Below are 17,755 nucleotides of genomic sequence, written 5' to 3'. Positions count from 1 at the left end.
GCAAAGATTAATTAAGTTTGTCACATAGCTATAACAGAAGCTGTTTACAGAAATACAAACGATTATGTTCATTTTTAAATGATGCTCAACTATCTTGTGATTTTCAATATATTATCATAGAATAGAATAGAATATCAGGGTTGGAAGGGACCTCAGGAGGTCATCTAGTCCATCCCCCTGACCAAAGCAGGACCAAACGCCAATTTTTGCCCCAATCCCTAAATGGACTCCTCAAGGATTGAACTCCCAACCCTGGTTCTCAATGCTCAAACCCCTGATTATAATTACTTCCTGAATATATAAGACAGATTTTCTGATACAAATACTGGAGGAAAAAGGGAACGAGATGGTAACATTGTATAGGTTTCAGAGTTAGTCTGTATCAGCAAAAAGAAAGAGGAGTACTTGTGGCACCTTAGAGTCTCTGTATTACTGTAAGAATTACTGTAAGAATCTTGGTGTCAAAGTCAGTGCTAAACCTAACTGTGAATGTTTATGAAAACTGCCTCTTCTGGGCTTTCACGTAATGTAACTCACAATGTCAAAGAGTGTACTGTTTAGCATTCAACTTTGTTATCAAGAAAGCCATAGCGAGGTCCCAGTGTGTTGATTGTATTGATTACAGCTTGAGGTCTTGACAATAGCATAAACAGAGGGTGTCTCTAATTAATCAAAATGCTTGATTAGTTTTTCTGTTTTGAGGAGATAAACTGGCTTCTTTAAGAAGATTATTTCTTCAGTCAGTGTAAGATGAAGGATAAATTAGACATGCAGCCCACAATCTACATTGCTGAGCATTCTAATGACCAGTTGTCTGCTAGACTTCTTATTTTATACAAAGGTATAAAAACGATTTCAACAAGGAATGTTATAAAAATGTAGCTCACTTATACTCTCTCCCGCTCACACACACATGCTATCTTAGGCGCTTTCTTGAAAGCTGAGCCCCTAGGTACAAGTTTCATGTGTGCCTAATGCCTGCCTTGGCTGCTAGAGTAAAGCATCTGTCAGCATTTCCACAAGAAACCCACTTTTTAGAGGCTTATCAATCAGTTGCATCTCTGAAAGTTGGCAGACAAGATCTCAACACAGATAGGAATTTTGTTTGCCAATTTTGGAAAAGGTTGGGTTGGTCATGTGTGGAAATATGAGGTCCATTTTTAACATGCATTTGTTTGAATGGCTTCAAATTTAAAAGTAACTTTTGGCCAACAAAATATTATCAAATATTAAATTGAAAAGAAAAAAATTTTAAAGAGCCAAGATATTGCAGTTTAAAAATTGGCCATTGCACTAGCATGGTATTAATAGGCACCTGCTGGAGGTACTGTCCTTTAGATGAGACACAGTCTAGTCCTCTCTCTCTCTTTGGATCTGACCCACCACTGTTCCTTAAAGATTTTGTGGTGTTTTTTGCTGGTGTAGGATATTAAGATGCATGCTCCAGCAAAACATTACATTTTATATTCTTTCAATTCCCCCTGTAATTACTCTTGGAGCTTGTCTTCACTCAAAACATAATGGTGTTTGAATGTGATTGTGAAGAGTCAAGTTAGCTGTCACGATGCTTGATCATGACTGACCACACAGCATGAACCAGGTCAAATCTGAGATTAAATATAATGTCAGCTAATTATGATTAAACCCTGGTCCCAGCAGAAGCACAAAAACTGAAGAGCTTGTGCTCAAGATAATACCAGAAATGCAAATCGCAGCAACTGAAGTGTTTTTAACTGTGACTCTGTGCGTTGTAGGGCACTCTATTACCAAACTGGCATTCTGTGACGCTTTGGACACTTGGGTGGAACGGGATACTCTTTAGGGTGTTTTTGGAGAATGTGTGTGTGGAGAGTGGTAGAGAGAAATGGTAATGAGCAGTCTGGAGAAAGTATACTGTTGCGTGCACTGTGTGGACTGGTCCTCACTGCCAGTAGCTCAGTGGTAGCTAGGACTGGTTGTGACGTTGGTCATCTAGGTGCAAATACAAGGATGGTATAAAAGAACATTTTAAATTTTATTTTGTACATATTAAAATTATGGAAAATTCAATATATATCTCTTTAAATCCTCTATTGTACTTGGTGAAGTTCTGCCCCAGCAGTTGTGTTTTCTGAGGTGGAAAATTAGGTTTTTTCATCTGGGCTGCAAAAGAGCAGGTGTATGTCCCCAGATTCACCCCAGATTGTGTGTACATACCAGTAGCAGATGATGTAGAAGCAATAACATGCAGCAGCAGCACAAGAACCAACTGAGAGAAGGAAAGCAAAAGGCCTATTTTAGCAGCCACAGCATCCAACTGAGCTCTGCCAGGTTTCTCTTTCAGAAATAAATCCTAGTTTGTGTTATCTCAGGTCAGCCTGGATTTGCAGAAAGCACTGTAAGCACCAGTACCTTACATATTTATTATGTGCCAGATCATGGGCCCCAAGCTGGCAGCAGAAAGTAGTGAAAAGCCAGCAGATCTGGCTGGCTTCATGAGCATTCCCCTAGTCCAGAGGAATCACTGAGTGGTTAAGAGCCACCTTAGCAGCTCTTACACCTCGTCCTCCTGGCCTACGGCATAGGGACGTGCCCAGGACATCCCTGTGTCTGGCTGCTGGAACAGCCCATTGGAACCACGACCAATAAGGTATTAGTTATGGCAGCCCTGAAATTGCTCTGATGTATGCCAGAAACCCACCCAGTCCTAAACCAGCCCCAGCATGAGGCAAACATAAGGGTGGCACCTTTAAAGGCACTTTTGTCCCTTCCCTCCCTCCCCCGCCACCTTCAGTTTTGCACTCATCACAGCTTGGCCCAGCAGGAGGGATCTAGGTTTATATCTGGAGACATGCCTTAATCTAACAAGGTAGGATTGTTTACCAAGGTCCACATCGGGATTCCGTGTTCAACTGTTAAGGCTTTTAACGCATTTAAGGCTAGTTCATGGTTTATGTGGAAGTTCTGAAATACCAGAGTTCTGCAGTAAAAACTGATGGGCCCGTGTACTTGCAGCTATTTTTCCATATTGAAACATGGCCCCATAGTGGTGTGCAAGAGCTGGTTTGATTCACAGTGTAATGTGAAAGAACTGCCCTGGTAACATGAGCATGCTGATGCTGCAACTTCTGCCCAAATTCTGTTGGTAAAAAAGTCTGCAGCTCAGTCTGCAACCAAAACACATATTTCCCTAAGGACTGTTTTATTCTCCATTAGCTGAAATATGATGCTTTCTGGGTCATACCACATTCAACTGCAACAAATGGAGTGCAGTATATGAACAACTGGATTTTGTGTGAACACATGATAACATGAAAGTCATTTCACAAAGCTTTAGAAAATACAAAGTGCAACAAAGGCATAAAAAGCAGGTCAAGTTAAATAAGGGATAAATAAGCCATCCATGGATTAAACTGGCCCAGGCTCCCTTCTTAATTACCGAAGGCCCACCAAATCTTGTTATTTACTGAAGCAAAACACCACTGCAGCAGCTGGGTCCAGGAGGGGTCCTTCTCCATAGTCTTCTAACTATATATTCAGCGAGTAAAATGTGTACTTAATTTACTCTGCATTTCTTAGCTCTGTGGTAGTTATACAAAAAGGTATCCTAGTGAATGTGTACATATTGTTGTTTTTATTGTTTGTACTGCAGTAGCACCGAGGCATTTCAAGCCTATTGTATTAAGCATGGGACCAACACATAACAAAAACATGGGCCCTGCCCAGAAGAGCATATGGTCTTACTGTGGTTGTGCTACTACGCTCTCTTCTCTCTCTCCCTCTGCCATCATGGATTGTGGGTAATAAGACTTATGATACTGTTGTATAATTTTCTCATTTATAGGGGTCTGGTACATGTTGTTAATTTTCCTTTTTTTTTTTTCTTTTTTTTTTTTTTTTACTACACTGAACATTCTTCTTCCCTGTCACTTTTGTTGGATATATTCTGGAAATAATAATGCAGTAAATAAAAACAAATGTTCCTTTGAAAATCAGACCAGAAGTGTATACATGTGTAAATATGTGTATGTATATGATTATGCAAGTATATTCATATAATGAGCTAACTGTGTTGCAGTTTAATAGAAACGTGTAATTTGCTGCCATATAGGAATTTTTCTGTCTGCTATAATTAGAGAAACAAAATAAAATGTTGTTGGAAAATACTCCATTAGCAAGAAAGTCCATGAGAAGTCTTTATAGATGTGTTGTTATGAATGTGTTTTAATGTGTATTTGTCTGTGATTATGAAATTCCATTGTATAGTTGGTTAACTGTGCTTATTTCATTAATTTTGGTTTAGTAATTGGTGTTAGCAGTATCTCAAATGCAATGCACAGAAAATGGGCAATTTTAAAATACAGGTGGGTTTTGTTGTTGTTCAGATATTTTCTGTTATAGTCAAATGCCCATATTCCTGAATGTGTTTACTTGAAGGAAAATTACTTTGTGAGCTTTAGGGCTCACTGTAGAACTGTCTAGAGATTTCTACCTAGGAGATACTCATTTTGCTGCTAAGTACACCTTAATTTTCAAACGTTTGAGGACTGCTGCTATTGAGTTTATTAAATGTGAAAAGCACATAATTTGATAACATCTGGAAATCTATCTTTATTTTGTTTCACCACACCTAAGATGTTTATGAAAATTTTTTAACTTAATTGTGAGATTTAGGGAGGAACAAAACAACTTTGTTCAGAATGACTGACATTTGGATTCATCTTTTTCAGGGACTGGTTAAATGTGTTCAGCCCCCCCATAATTCTTCCAAGCCAAGAGCTAGCAAAGCATATTGAAGCTTCAGCAAGTCTAAATATTCCAGGTAGGAATTTATAAAGATGGGACAGTGAGGAGAATATGTGAAGAATGTGTAATAATTTACAAATTGTAACAGAGAAGTATTGCTCAATATTGTTCTTTGACTTCCTTGCAGAAGTCAGCATTTAACAGAAGTATATGTGGTCATTTGGTTGCACTTCCATGGAGCTAAATTCTGGGTCTGACTCTTTAAGTCCTCTGATTCTTACTGTCAGCTCAGGCTGGTAGAGTCAGTCAGGAAACACTTTCAGTCTCTGATAAATGGAGAACTCATTTGCACAGTGACTGTTGTCTGCTAATGAAGAGCAGTATGGATTAACTCTGGAAGGAAATGCATCCTGTTTATTTTGAAAAGGGATGTTGCTCCTTGGGGCGGGGGTAGAAGGAGGTAGGAATGGAGAGTCCATGTAGAGGGGATATGTAAACATGAGGCTGCAACCTTTACTCATGCAAATAATCCCTACACACAAGAATAGCTCCATTGAGTTAAATGAAACTACTCTGATGAGTAAGCATTGCTTATGTGAGTAAAGAGTTCAAATCATGTCCTAAATGAAAGCTTGGTGTGGCTCTTGAGGACTGTTAAACAATGTTCAGTCATCACCTAACATGATAGCAGCACCCATATGTTAAGGTTCTTCGATGAAGGCAGGTCTGGTCCTAGACCAAATGGTGCTCCCGGCAAGGAGTGCCTTTGGTGCCCCCGCCCCCATTTGTTAAACTTTTGAATACCTTATTTTTATTGCATTTGTAGCCCATTTCACGACTTTGATGCACAATTTGCATTCATATTTTATCCCTGTCATAAGCTCTGTAAAATTTGCCCCGTGCTGCAAACTAGATTGCAACTGAGCTTTTTGCTTCCTATACTGAGCTCCTGAAGGCTTCTTCAGGGGCATCTTTTATTTTCTATGGGGGGAAACGGACAGTATTAGGGAGAGCAAAAATCTGTATTCCACAGTCTTAGAAAGTCATCAAACGTTACGTGTTAAGTATAGCAAAAGAAGTACGGTATTTCTTTTATATTGCTGCAGAGACAGGGGTTTGACAGATATCTCTGGCGTCTCATTAAATATGTCCTTTATTAGTCACTACTTACACTCTTCAAATCTTAAAACACAAGTACACTGTCACAATTACACAATAAAACAAGTTTCAGAGTAGCAGCCGTGTTAGTCTGTATTCGCAAAAAGAAAAGGAGTACTTGTGGCACCTTAGAGACTAACAAATTTATTAGAGCATAAGCTTTCGTGAGCTACAGCTCACTTCATCGGATGCATTTGGTGGAAAAAACAGAGGAGAGATTTATATACACACACACAGAGAACATGAAACAATGGGTTTATCATACACACTGTAAGGAGAGTGATCACTTAAGATAAGCCATCACCAACAGCAGGGGGGGGGAAGGAGGAAAACCTTTCATGGTGACAAGCAGGTAGGCTAATTCCAGCAGTTAACAAGAATATCAGAGGAACAGTGGGGGGTGGGGTGGGAGGGAGAAATACCATGGGGAAATAGTTTTACTTTGTGTAATGACTCATCCATTCCCAGTCTCTATTCAAGCCTAAATTAATTGTATCCAGTTTGCAAATTAATTCCAATTCAGCAGTCTCTCGTTGGAGTCTGTTTTTGAAGCTTTTTTGTTGAAGGATAGCCACTCTTAGGTCTGTGATCGAGTGACCAGAGAGATTGAAGTGTTCTCCAACTGGTTTTTGAATGTTATAATTCTTGACGTCTGATTTGTGTCCATTCATTCTTTTACGTAGAGACTGTCCAGTTTGGCCAATGTACATGGCAGAGGGGCATTGCTGGCACATGATGGCATATATCACATTGGTAGATGCACAGGTGAACGAGCCTCTGATGGTGTGGCTGATGTGATTAGGCCCTATGATGGTATCCCCTGAATAGATATGTGGACAGAGTTGGCAACGGGCTTTGTTGCAAGGATAGGTTCCTGGGTTAGTGGTTCTGTTGTGTGGTGTGTGGTTGCTGGTGAGTATTTGCTTCAGATTGGGGGGCTGTCTGTAAGCAAGGACTGGTCTGTCTCCCAAGATCTGAGAGAGCGATGGCTCGTCCTTCAGGATAGGTTGTAGATCCTTGATGATGCGTTGGAGGGGTTTTAGTTGGGGGCTGAAGGTGATGGCTAGTGGCGTTCTGTTGTTTTCTTTGTTGGGCCTGTCCTGTAGTAGGTGACTTCTGGGTACTCTTCTGGCTCTGTCAATCTGTTTCTTCACTTCAGCAGGTGGGTACTGTAGTTGTAGGAATGCATGATAGAGATCTTGTAGGTGTTTGTCTCTGTCTGAGGGGTTGGAGCAAATGCGGTTATATCGTAGCGCTTGGCTGTAGACAATGGATCGAGTGGTATGATCTGGATGAAAGCTAGAGGCATGTAGGTAGGAATAGCGGTCAGTAGGTTTCCGATATAGGGTGGTGTTTATGTGACCATCGCTTATTAGCACCGTAGTGTCCAGGAAGTGGATCTCTTGTGTGGACTGGTCCAGGCTGAGGTTGATGGTGGGATGGAAATTGTTGAAATCATGGTGGAATTCCTCAAGAGCTTCTTTTCCATGGGTCCAGATGATGAAGATGTCATCAATGTAGCGCAAGTAGAGTAGGGGCATTAGGGAACGAGAGCTGAGGAAGCGTTGTTCTAAGTCAGCCATAAAAATGTTGGCATACTGTGGGGCCATGCGGGTACCCATCGCAGTGCCGCTGATTTGAAGGTATACGTTGTCACCAAATGTGAAATAGTTATGGGTCAGGACAAAGTCACAAAGTTCTGCCACCAGGTTAGCCGTGACAGTATCGGGGATACTGTTCCTGACGGCTTGTAGTCCATCTTTGTGTGGAATGTTGGTGTAGAGGGCTTCTACATCCATAGTGGCTAGGATGGTGTTTTTAGGAAGATCACCAATGGACTGTAGTTTCCTCAGGAAATCGGTGGTGTCTCGAAGATAGCTGGGAGTGCTGGTAACGAAGGGCCTGAGGAGGGAGTCTACATAGCCAGACAATCCTGCTGTCAGGGTGCCAATGCCTGAGATGATGGGGCGTCCAGGATTTCCAGGTTTATGGATCTTGGGTAGCAGATAGAATACCCCAGGTCCTGGCTCCAGGGGTGTGTCTGTGCGGATTTGTTCTTGTGCTTTTTCAGGGAGTTTCTTGAGCAAATGCTGTAGTTTCTTTTGGTAACTCTCACTGGGATCAGAGGGTAATGGCTTGTAGAAAGTGGTGTTGGAGAGCTGCCTAGTAGCCTCTTGTTCATACTCTGACCTATTCATGATGACGACAGCACCTCCTTTGTCAGCCTTTTTGATTATGATGTCAGAGTTGTTTCTGAGGCTGTGGATGGCACTGTGTTCTGCATGGCTGAGGTTATGGGGTAAGCGATGCTGCTTTTCCACAATTTCAGCTCGTGCACGTCGGCGGAAGCAGTCTATGTAGAAATCCAGGCTGCTGTTTCGACCTTCAGGAGGAGTCCACCTAGAATCCTTCTTTTTGTAGTGTTGGCAGGAAGGTCTCTGTGGGTTAATATGTTGGTCAGAGGTGTGTTGGAAATATTCCTTGAGTCTGAGACGTCGAAAATAGGATTCTAGGTCACCACAGAACTGTATCATGTTCGTGGGGGTGGAGGGGCAAAAGGAGAGGCCCCGAGATAGGACAGATTCTTCCGCTGGGCTAAGAGTATAGTTGGATAGATTAACAATATTGCTGGGTGGGTTACGGGAACCATTGTTGTGGCCCCTTGTGGCATATAGTAGTTTAGATAGCTTAGTGTCCTTTTTCTTTTGTAGAGAATCAAAGTGTGTTTTGTAAATGGCTTGTCTAGTTTTTGTAAAGTCCAGCCACGAGGAAGTTTGTGTGGAAGGTTGGTTCTTTATGAGAGTATCCAGTTTTGAGAGCTCATTCTTAATCTTTCCCTGTTTGCTGTAGAGGATGTTGATCAGGTGGTTCCGCAGTTTCCTTGAGAGTGTGTGGCACAAGCTGTCAGCATAGTCTGTGTGGTATGTAGATTGTAATGGATTATCTTATCTTAAGTGATCACTCTCCTTACAGTGTGTATGATAAACCCATTGTTTCATGTTCTCTGTGTGTGTGTATATAAATCTCTCCTCTGTTTTTTCCACCAAATGCATCCGATGAAGTGAGCTGTAGCTCACGAAAGCTTATGCTCTAATAAATTTGTTAGTCTCTAAGGTGCCACAAGTACTCCTTTTCTTTTTACAATAAAACAAGGTTCACAATATCGCAGCTGGGCTCTCACTTCGTTCTTATGTCTCACTGACTGACTAGCAATGCCCCGCCCCTTAGATACCCGCAAGGGCATGGCTGACAACTTTCTAGGAGGTTCGAGGAAAATGTAGTACTCAGAAAGCCTGGAAGGTTCCATGAGACTCTACAAAGGTCCAGAACATTCTAGAAGGTCAGTGAAAAATGAATCCACCTACAGAATACCTGAAACATGTTACTTCAAACATTCTATTTTCCCTTTTGCCGCTAACAACAAAAACAGCACCCCTGAGCATGGCACCCCTAAATCCAACCCTGGCTGGAGGATGACAAAGAACATGTCCTGAAACAGGACAGTGAACAACAGTAGAATTAAAATAAATACATCTCTTTCTACAAAGGTCCTTTTTTCTTTTCTGCTACCCTCAGGAATAGAATAGGTTCCTATATTTTTCACCAGGTACAGAGAATTCAGTATGAGATCTCATAAATCTCAGCTGTGTATTTTGGCTGCCCAAGAGATGAACATGTCTCAGTGATTTACTGTCTAAAATAGATTATGCCCCTCAAATTGGGAATCTTTTCATAGGTGTATATTTGTAATTGCTTATGACAGCAAAATAGAACTCTGCTGTCAAGAGGGGACCTTGCTTTGAAGAATCGAATAACATGTTATGTTAAGTGGCTTAAATAAACCAAAGAGAATGGGACAGTAATCCTTGAGTTAAAAGCATGTTAGACATATATTTCTGATAGGGGCCTCAGATGATTCTTGATGTCAGTATTATGGAATCCAAAACTTGCTGCAGTAACCCTAGAATTTCATAACATCATAGAATATCAGGGTTTGAAGGGACCTCAGGAGGTCATAAGGTTGAAAATTGAAAGATTTAGTTCAGAAAGTGACACCAAAGCATATTTGCTAATTTGTTGTTTTTTCCTTATTATTCTCACTAGAATCTCTGACCAAGGTAATTTGTGAAATCCTCATAAATTCACTTGCTTTAATGATAAAATATTTTGTGTGGGTCGATAGTAGTGTTAAATGTACTTGTAGCCATTTGAGTGGACAAACCCCTCACAGCTGCAAACACAAGACAAAATTTGACTTGTAAGTGGTAACTGGGTGTTTGCAGTACTTTGTATAAAAGACATTATACAAAAATTTCCTATTCTGTTATAAACTATAACAACTTTAACTCAGGTTCACAGAAGAACTGCATGCTACTACTCACCCTTAAATTCCTGAACTGCTTGGTGAATGGGATCAGAATGTTCATACCAACAACCTCTGCCCTCCTATCTTTGTTTTAAACAAAATGTTAGTTTAATAGTTAATTTTCTAATCTATCTTGGGAAGTTGTACAAATAGCAATCGCCAGACTTCAAGAACTTATGACTGAAATCATGAACACTCAAGTGCCAAAGATAATAAAATCATATCCATAATGAATACCTGTAATTATTTATAACCCATACAAAATATCCTTTTCATCTTTTATATACTACTTTAACAGTATCCTAAAACAAAAAAGTCAATATAATTTTGCTCATGTTAATAAAAGATTTGGAAGATATTTTTTATAATCTGGCATAACTCAAGGGAAATACCTAAGTGGACAATATTCCATAAAAACACTGCACTTTAAAGTTTACAATTACATTCTTAAGCATGTGTTTCTTTAGAAACATATCCAGAGATATATCCAGGTGTCACAAGAAATAGACTTATAGTCAATAGGGTTGCAGAGATATAATTGAGAGCAAAATTTGAGCCAATATGTTTGATATCTTTAAAAGTTTTTTTTTTCCTTTGGTCATTGATGTTTATGATTTAGATTTTCCATTATATTTTATTTGATATCTTTCATATGAAAAAATGGGTAGTAAATGACTCACACATAAAACTCTTTGGAACTCGCCTCTTTTTTCATCAATTGACTTGCCTTAACTGCTCATAAAAGAACTCTAAGGACCATGCTAAACAGTCTTGTTGCTCAGGGTGCAACTCTTGGCAATATTTATAAATTAACTCTGGAGCATATAATTACAATACAGATCTGAGCACCTTGCCTATTGTCCAAAATCATATTGGAGAAAACATTAAGAATATTTTGCTAACTGTGCAGCACATCTGACAGTGGGTCCAGTAGAGTTACCACCACAGAGTCCGGGTCAAAATTTGGCCCATGTATGCCTATAGTGATGTCCAGATTGTGAGCCGTTTTAAGGTACTAAAACCTGGAATACAGTGAAAAACCCTTTTGTATAAAATAGGAGGCTGTCTTTATACCCATGCTCTGGGCTATGGTAACTGTATAAACATGGCAGCACTGCTGTAATACAAACAATAAATAATAAATATCTTATGCCTCTGAGTTTCGATAAGAATTAAGGCCAAATTTTCAGAAATGGCCTCTGAGCACCTCAGTTTTTAGATGCCCGACTTCAGACATGTAAAGTGAGCTTGACTGCATTAAAATCAGTGGCAAAACTCCCATTGATTTAATTGAGGCAACATTTCATCCATTCGGACTCTTTTCTGAGGTGTTGACCAGCTGGAGATTATGTTCCCTTCAGTAGGAGATGGGGGAGCTCAGGACCGCTAAAATCTCCCAATGTGTTTGGATGTGATTGATGTTGTCAGGTAGGTCAGAGAGCCTCTCACTGTGGTGTTGCTGAAGGGTCTCATGACTAGCATGATTTTGAAATGCCTTGATGTTAAATCTCTTCCGTATTCCTTTTAGTTGTTTACTGTGTTATGGTGCAAGCCGCATGTTCGTGATTGATGTGACTAAACGATGGTCTGTCCAGCAGTCATCCAAACCTGTCATGGCTCGTGTAATATGAATATCAGTACGATCACAGGCTCTGACAATGACATAGTCAAGAAGATACCAGTGTTCGGAACATGGGTGTTTCCAAGTGGTCTTATATGTATCCCTCTATCTGAAGATGGTTTTGTGATAAGAAAATCATGTTGCACACATTTGCTGAGGAGAAGAATGCCATTAGAGTTAACTTTCTCCAGCCCTTTTTTCCCAGTGGTGTCTTTCCAGAGTTTGGGATGTCACCCATGAGGTCACCTATGAGGATAAGCTTGTCTTCCCTGGCTGTGGCAGTGAGAACTTCATCAAGAGCACAGTAGAACTGCTCCTTGTTGTCTTCGTCATTGTCCACTTTGGGAGAATACACAGTAATGACCTTGGCATACTGGTTGTTTCTAAGCTTAAGATGAAGAGTCATGAGACATTCGTTAATACCCATAGGGACTTCTAAAAGCTGGTTAGCAATTTTGTTCTTGATGGCAAAACCAACCCCATGAATATGCCTCTCTTCAGATGTCTTTCCTTTCCAAAAGAAGGTATAACCACCTCCATCTTCTTTCAGTTGGTCTTCATCTGCCCAGTGGATCTCATTTAGGGCAGCAATATCAATGTCAGATCTTTCAAGTTCTCTAGCTGTTATGGCAGTTCTTCTTTCAGGACAGTCACTGTTCAGGGAATCCATGAGAGTGCGAACATTCCAAGTGGTGAACTTCATTATTTTGCTTTGGATGTTCTGAGCGTAGGTAGAGTAATCCAGCTGGACATGGCCATCCAGCCAGGAGGGCATTGAGACAGCCTATGTTCAGGGCACCTTTTCTAGCCCCTTCCTTGTTCAGGATGAGCAGATGGGATCCTGAAAAGGACTGCTCAGTCATGGTGGCAGCTGCCAAAATTGCACTTCTGTCTCACAAGTCTAAGCGCAAGACGACCAACACACGGCTGCCACCTGCATGCAGATTTGTGACTAGGGACTCCCAGAGCTCATTGCTCCTGTTCCCACCACCACTCATCTATCACCACAGAACTTTGATAGTGAGAGACGTTAACACCCTTGGCAGAGGCCTATGCATGAAATCTTTTAACAGGTGGGAGCTAGTGTGCAGGCAACAACCTCACGAAACTTGACAGGAAGGAGCCTGGACCCGGTGGCAGGGGAGTCTGAGACAACCGGAGGTCTCTGTCCTGCTGCAGCCCCCATCTGCCTTCACAGATGCAGAGAACTGACAAGTCCTCAGATATGCCTGTTCTGCTATTGTGGCCCTCAAGATAGTTAAGTCCAAAGCAAATTGCAAAGAGTTACAAAGGGATCTCACAAAACTGGGAGATTGGGCAACAAAATGGGAGACAAAATTCAGTATTGAAGAGGGAGAGATTGTTTACCTGTACAGTAACTGGAGTTCTTCCAGATGTTTTGTCTCTAAGGGTGCTGCTCCACCTGCCCTCTTTCCCTCTGATGCGGAGTCCTGCTGTTGGGCTTTGTAGCTGAGAAGGAAGTGGAGCAACAGCAAGACCACCCCTTCCTATATGCCCTTGTACTGGACCACAAGGCTGTATGGGGTGCAGGTGCAGACCCACAGATACTGCTGATGAAAAATCTCTCATCAAGTGTGCTCTGGTACACCCACATCCTGATGGGGAGCACCCACGAGGACAAACATCTCAAAGAACTCTAATTACCATACAGGCAAGTAACCTGTCTTTCTGTGCACATCTAACACACCAGCCTATTTTTTGGCCGCCTGATAATATAACCTATATATCGTTGTGCAATCTCAGCTGTAAATAGATTCTGAGTGTTGTGAAACCAGTGGTGTTAGCATAACAGGCTATTACTTATTATGAGGTAGCGGTGCATACAAACCACCTGATTTGCATTACTGTTCTGAGCAAGAGGTAAACATTTAGGATGAAATGCTAGATACAGATTACATTCAACTGTGAATTATTTCCTATCAAAAAGTTATATATCATAAACTTACATTTAGCTTTTATAAAAGAACAGAACTGAGAAAAGAACTTTACTATATGAAACATTTATAGTACATATCCATCTTTAGCGCTATTAGTGTACTTGTACTTGGGGCTAAGGATTGATTTCCATATCCTAAAAACATTCTTGCAGTTAACATAATGCTCAAAATATTAGATTTAAACTGATTTATTAGCTGACTGCATCCTATTAACTCTTTGGTGCTGAGAGATTTGTACGCCCTTCGCCTGTAATGGATGATGGGCTAGAAAATCTGACTCCTACATTACAATCTTGTACATCAGGGTTAATGTACAAATTATCAGAGGGGTAGCCGTGTTAGTCTGGATCTGTAAAAGTGGCAAAGAGTCCTGTGGCACCTTGTAGACTAACAGACGTATTGGAACATAAGCTTTTGTGGGTGAATACCCACTTCGTCGGATGCATGTACAAACTGATATTCAAGAAATAGAAATATTGTGTTGCCGGAAAGCAGTAGAAATATTATAAAAATATACTTGAATTCCTCTGTATCTTGCATTTCAGTAGTTTTTGGAAATTTTTGGAAGGTATGAGGTAGACCCAATTCTTATTGGTTGTTCTGCCACCTGATAAAAAAATCACTAATGGTGTTATCTTGCAAAATGCAAGTTTTTCTACAAAATTTCTAACATGCTGTAAAGTCTAGGAACCAGGAAGTTGTAGTAAGGGTGCATATTGTTTGTTTTAGCAGTAACAAACTTCTTTAGTGTTAGTCGTAACTGAATTGATATTATTCCTTTTAGTGAAATGAAGTATTGCTAAATTTTCTTGCATGTCATCTGACCATGCTTTCTAGTAGAGTTACTGGGTGAAAATCTGGCCCCACTGAAGCCAATAGCAAAAGTTCATGGAGGATAGGTCCATCAGTGGCTATGAGCCAGGATGGGCAGGGATGCAACACTTGGGATGCAAAAACTCTGACGTGGCCCTAGCCTCTGTTTGCCAGAAGTTGGGAACGGGCAACAGAGGTTGGATCAGTGGATTCCATCTACTGTGTATCTGTACGGAGTAACTGACATCAGAATTTGGCCCACATGATCACCAAACTTTTGTTTTTGCATTGTAACTTTGGTTTCAGAGACTTGCGCTGACATCTTTTTACTGTTATAACAAAACTATAATGAACCTATAATGTCATGATGTAATGACCAGTATGATGTCAAGACAGTGGGAAACGCAGTCATTGCAGTGCATGTGTGAAAATTAATTTTCAGTTACATTTCTTGAATGTTTCATAGTTGATTTGCTGTGTTTTTTTTCAACATGGTGCACTGCCTCACTATATGTAAGGACTAATTACTTACAAATTTTATAAATTTTTTAAATGAACCCATCTTTGCTTTAGGGATAGCAAACTGCATTTGGAGCTGGATCTAAATTATTATTTCTGCTGCTCTATACTTAAAAAAGGTTTTTCAGAATAACACCATCTCTAGTTACCAAACCAATAACATTTTAGGTAAGTTTGTTTACCACCTTAAAACATGATCCAATACACAAGGAGTTCATACTCAAAGAAATGCCAACTTGATTTTACCTATTACAGCACTACTGACGTAATAAGTTTGTTAGATTAGTTTTGACACAGAATTTCTCCACCCACCTATTTAAAGCCAATTCATGAAATATATTGTACATACTTAATTACTTATATTTAATACATTTATAAGTTTCAACAACAGAAAACTGATCAAATTAAGTAATAAGTTAGCAAGCTTAAAGGTAAATTGTGTGAGACAAGCATAGCAAGGATAAAATCTCTAAAACAAGACCTTTTGCTTTGTTAGATTATCTGATTCTTTCATCTAGAACATTTTAATGGTTAATGCAATTTCATTTTCACAGATTAAGAGCTGATTCACTCTATTTTTTGTGTATAATAATATACAATTATTTGAGCAATTCTGTGAGAAAGATCTCTGGTAGGAGTTCTTTGACCCCTTATCAATAGATAGATTTTTAGACCAACTTTTAAATGTATTATTCCAGCAAACTGTCTGTGCTTTCAGTTCTTAGGCAAACTTTGCACTATAATTTTACCTCAACTAAATATAAACCTTTAGAAACACGAATGAAAACATGAATAAATGTTAACCTCAAAGGTAACAATTTTAGTATTCTGCACAAAAGCCAAGAGATTACACCCTCATAAAGAGGCACTCTGCCAGATTGTCATCTGTGATAGAAGGGTGCTTTTCCTGTGTTTCAAGAGTGACTAGCAGGGTAATTTTACTCTTATTTTTCTCCCTTCACACAGGTGAAGATGACTTCAGTGCTGAGGAGGATGAGGAAGTTCTGACTCTTTTGTATGATCCATGTCTAAACTGCTACTTTGATCCAGAAACTGGAAAATACTATGAATTGGCTTAGCTAGTTCATGGTTCAGAGAATATTGCTCTCCATCAGAACAGAATTAACATCTATTTCTCTGGAAAGTATGAACTAGAATGTAGCATGTTATTGCGTAATTTAAAAATTTGAATCTGTAAATCATTTTGCAAGCAAGTGAATATATTTTACAGATAATGTAACATCTTATTTTTGTAATTTTGTATTGTTATAATATAGTAGAACATCACAGCACACAAACTCTCGTGGCGTTGACAGTTGTTTGTGATACTAGTTTGTTTTCTATTAACTATTGAAAGATTCTGTGTGTGAACAAATTAGGTGGAATCCAAAGGTTTTTCAGTGTTAATATGTAAATTATGGCTTCATAGAAAGAAAATGTATCTTTTCATTTCTGGCTTATCAGATGTTTGTTTAAATGGATTCTATGATACCTTAACTTTGTACTCCAAGAAATGGAGTGTGATGTTCAAAGGCATGTGCTTTATGGGCTCTCTCTCTTATTCACCAGAAAGAACATCATTTTCCTTCCTCTCCGGGAAAGTTTCTGTCCTGATTAAATGGCATTATAGTAGCTGCTTTTGAGAAATCTTTTCCGCTTATAATCCTTATAAGGTTACTGTAATACACTGGATTGCTGCTAGCAGATTTAAAGCCTCTTCATTTCGTATTTTTGGGTTCTGTGAATGTTTCTTGGGTTTTGTCACAATCCCCTCTATCGACAGTTTGGCACAGAGGTACAAAATCCAAACTCTTGAGTGGTACAGTGCAATGCTGTTCAAAGCTGACCCAGTATGTGCATGGTCAAGCTGTGAATCCAAACCACAATAGAGATTTGCTATCTGACTGGAAAACTCCATGATCCCAAAGTGTAGTGATTAATCTCACTTCTCGGATTCCCTCTTCCAAAGAGTGGGCATGGGATTCCACCGTTCGATAAGTAGAGCTGTGGATAGAAGTGGGTTACTAGGGAGGAAGCTGTGTGTAGCACTCATATGTGGAGATGCACTCTGGGTGCACATTTCAAGTGCATGTACAGCTGCTGTGTTACACCTCCCAACAAAAGATGGTATCTGATTAAACCAAATTGTATTTTTTGCTCTGTAATTACTCTGGGGAAGTTCTCTGGCCTGTGCTACACAGGAGCTCAGGCCACATAATCACAATGGTCCCTGCTGGCTTTCAAATCCGTTAAAAAGTTACTGATTTGGATTTACCCACATTTTGCACTTTCTAGCTTATGTAGCCATGTATTTTGCTTTCTTCCTGCATCTTCCCTCCTGTTGTGTGTTGCTCACTTCTTTCATCTTGCCTTAAATTAGGCTATAAGCTTTCAGAGCTGGATGCCCTGTCTGTGTGTCTGAATTTGAACAGCACCGAGCACAAGGCGCCCCCCAATCCTGATTGGGAATGCTTTACTCCCAGGGCATTTCCCAAGGGATCTACAGGCATTTCTAGTGTTCTGACCCTCTGCTTGATTATATCTGTGCTATAGCACAGCAGTCATTTGCAAGATGATTACTCTGAATTTTTGCTA

The 17,755-nt window shown here is 40.0% G+C and overlaps 1 protein-coding gene across 19 annotated transcripts in view; it reads left to right on the top strand.

Moving 5' to 3' along the window:
* CFAP20DC (CFAP20 domain containing) overlaps positions 1 to 16,864 on the top strand; it is a 175,375-nt gene extending 158,511 nt beyond the window's left edge. For 15 of the 19 annotated variants that reach the window (XM_043517957.1, XM_043517956.1, XM_043517949.1 and 12 more), the window contains 2 exons: positions 4,710 to 4,801; positions 16,127 to 16,864. In XM_043517957.1, coding sequence (XP_043373892.1) covers positions 4,710 to 4,801; positions 16,127 to 16,239 — 205 coding nt within the window. In that variant the 3' untranslated portion in view covers positions 16,240 to 16,864. Of the gene's footprint in view, positions 1 to 3,631; positions 3,780 to 4,709; positions 4,802 to 16,126 lie in introns of those variants that run through there. The other 4 variants (XM_043517954.1, XM_043517952.1, XM_043517955.1 and 1 more) reach the window with 2 other exon arrangements.
* The last annotated feature ends 891 nt before the right edge of the window (positions 16,865 to 17,755 follow it).

Source organism: Dermochelys coriacea, chromosome 7 (assembly GCF_009764565.3).
Source record: "Dermochelys coriacea isolate rDerCor1 chromosome 7, rDerCor1.pri.v4, whole genome shotgun sequence".
NCBI classification, from domain to species: Eukaryota; Metazoa; Chordata; order Testudines; family Dermochelyidae; genus Dermochelys; species Dermochelys coriacea.
Note: the sequence above shows the minus strand (reverse complement) of the source record. Positions and strands in the feature narration are given on the sequence as shown.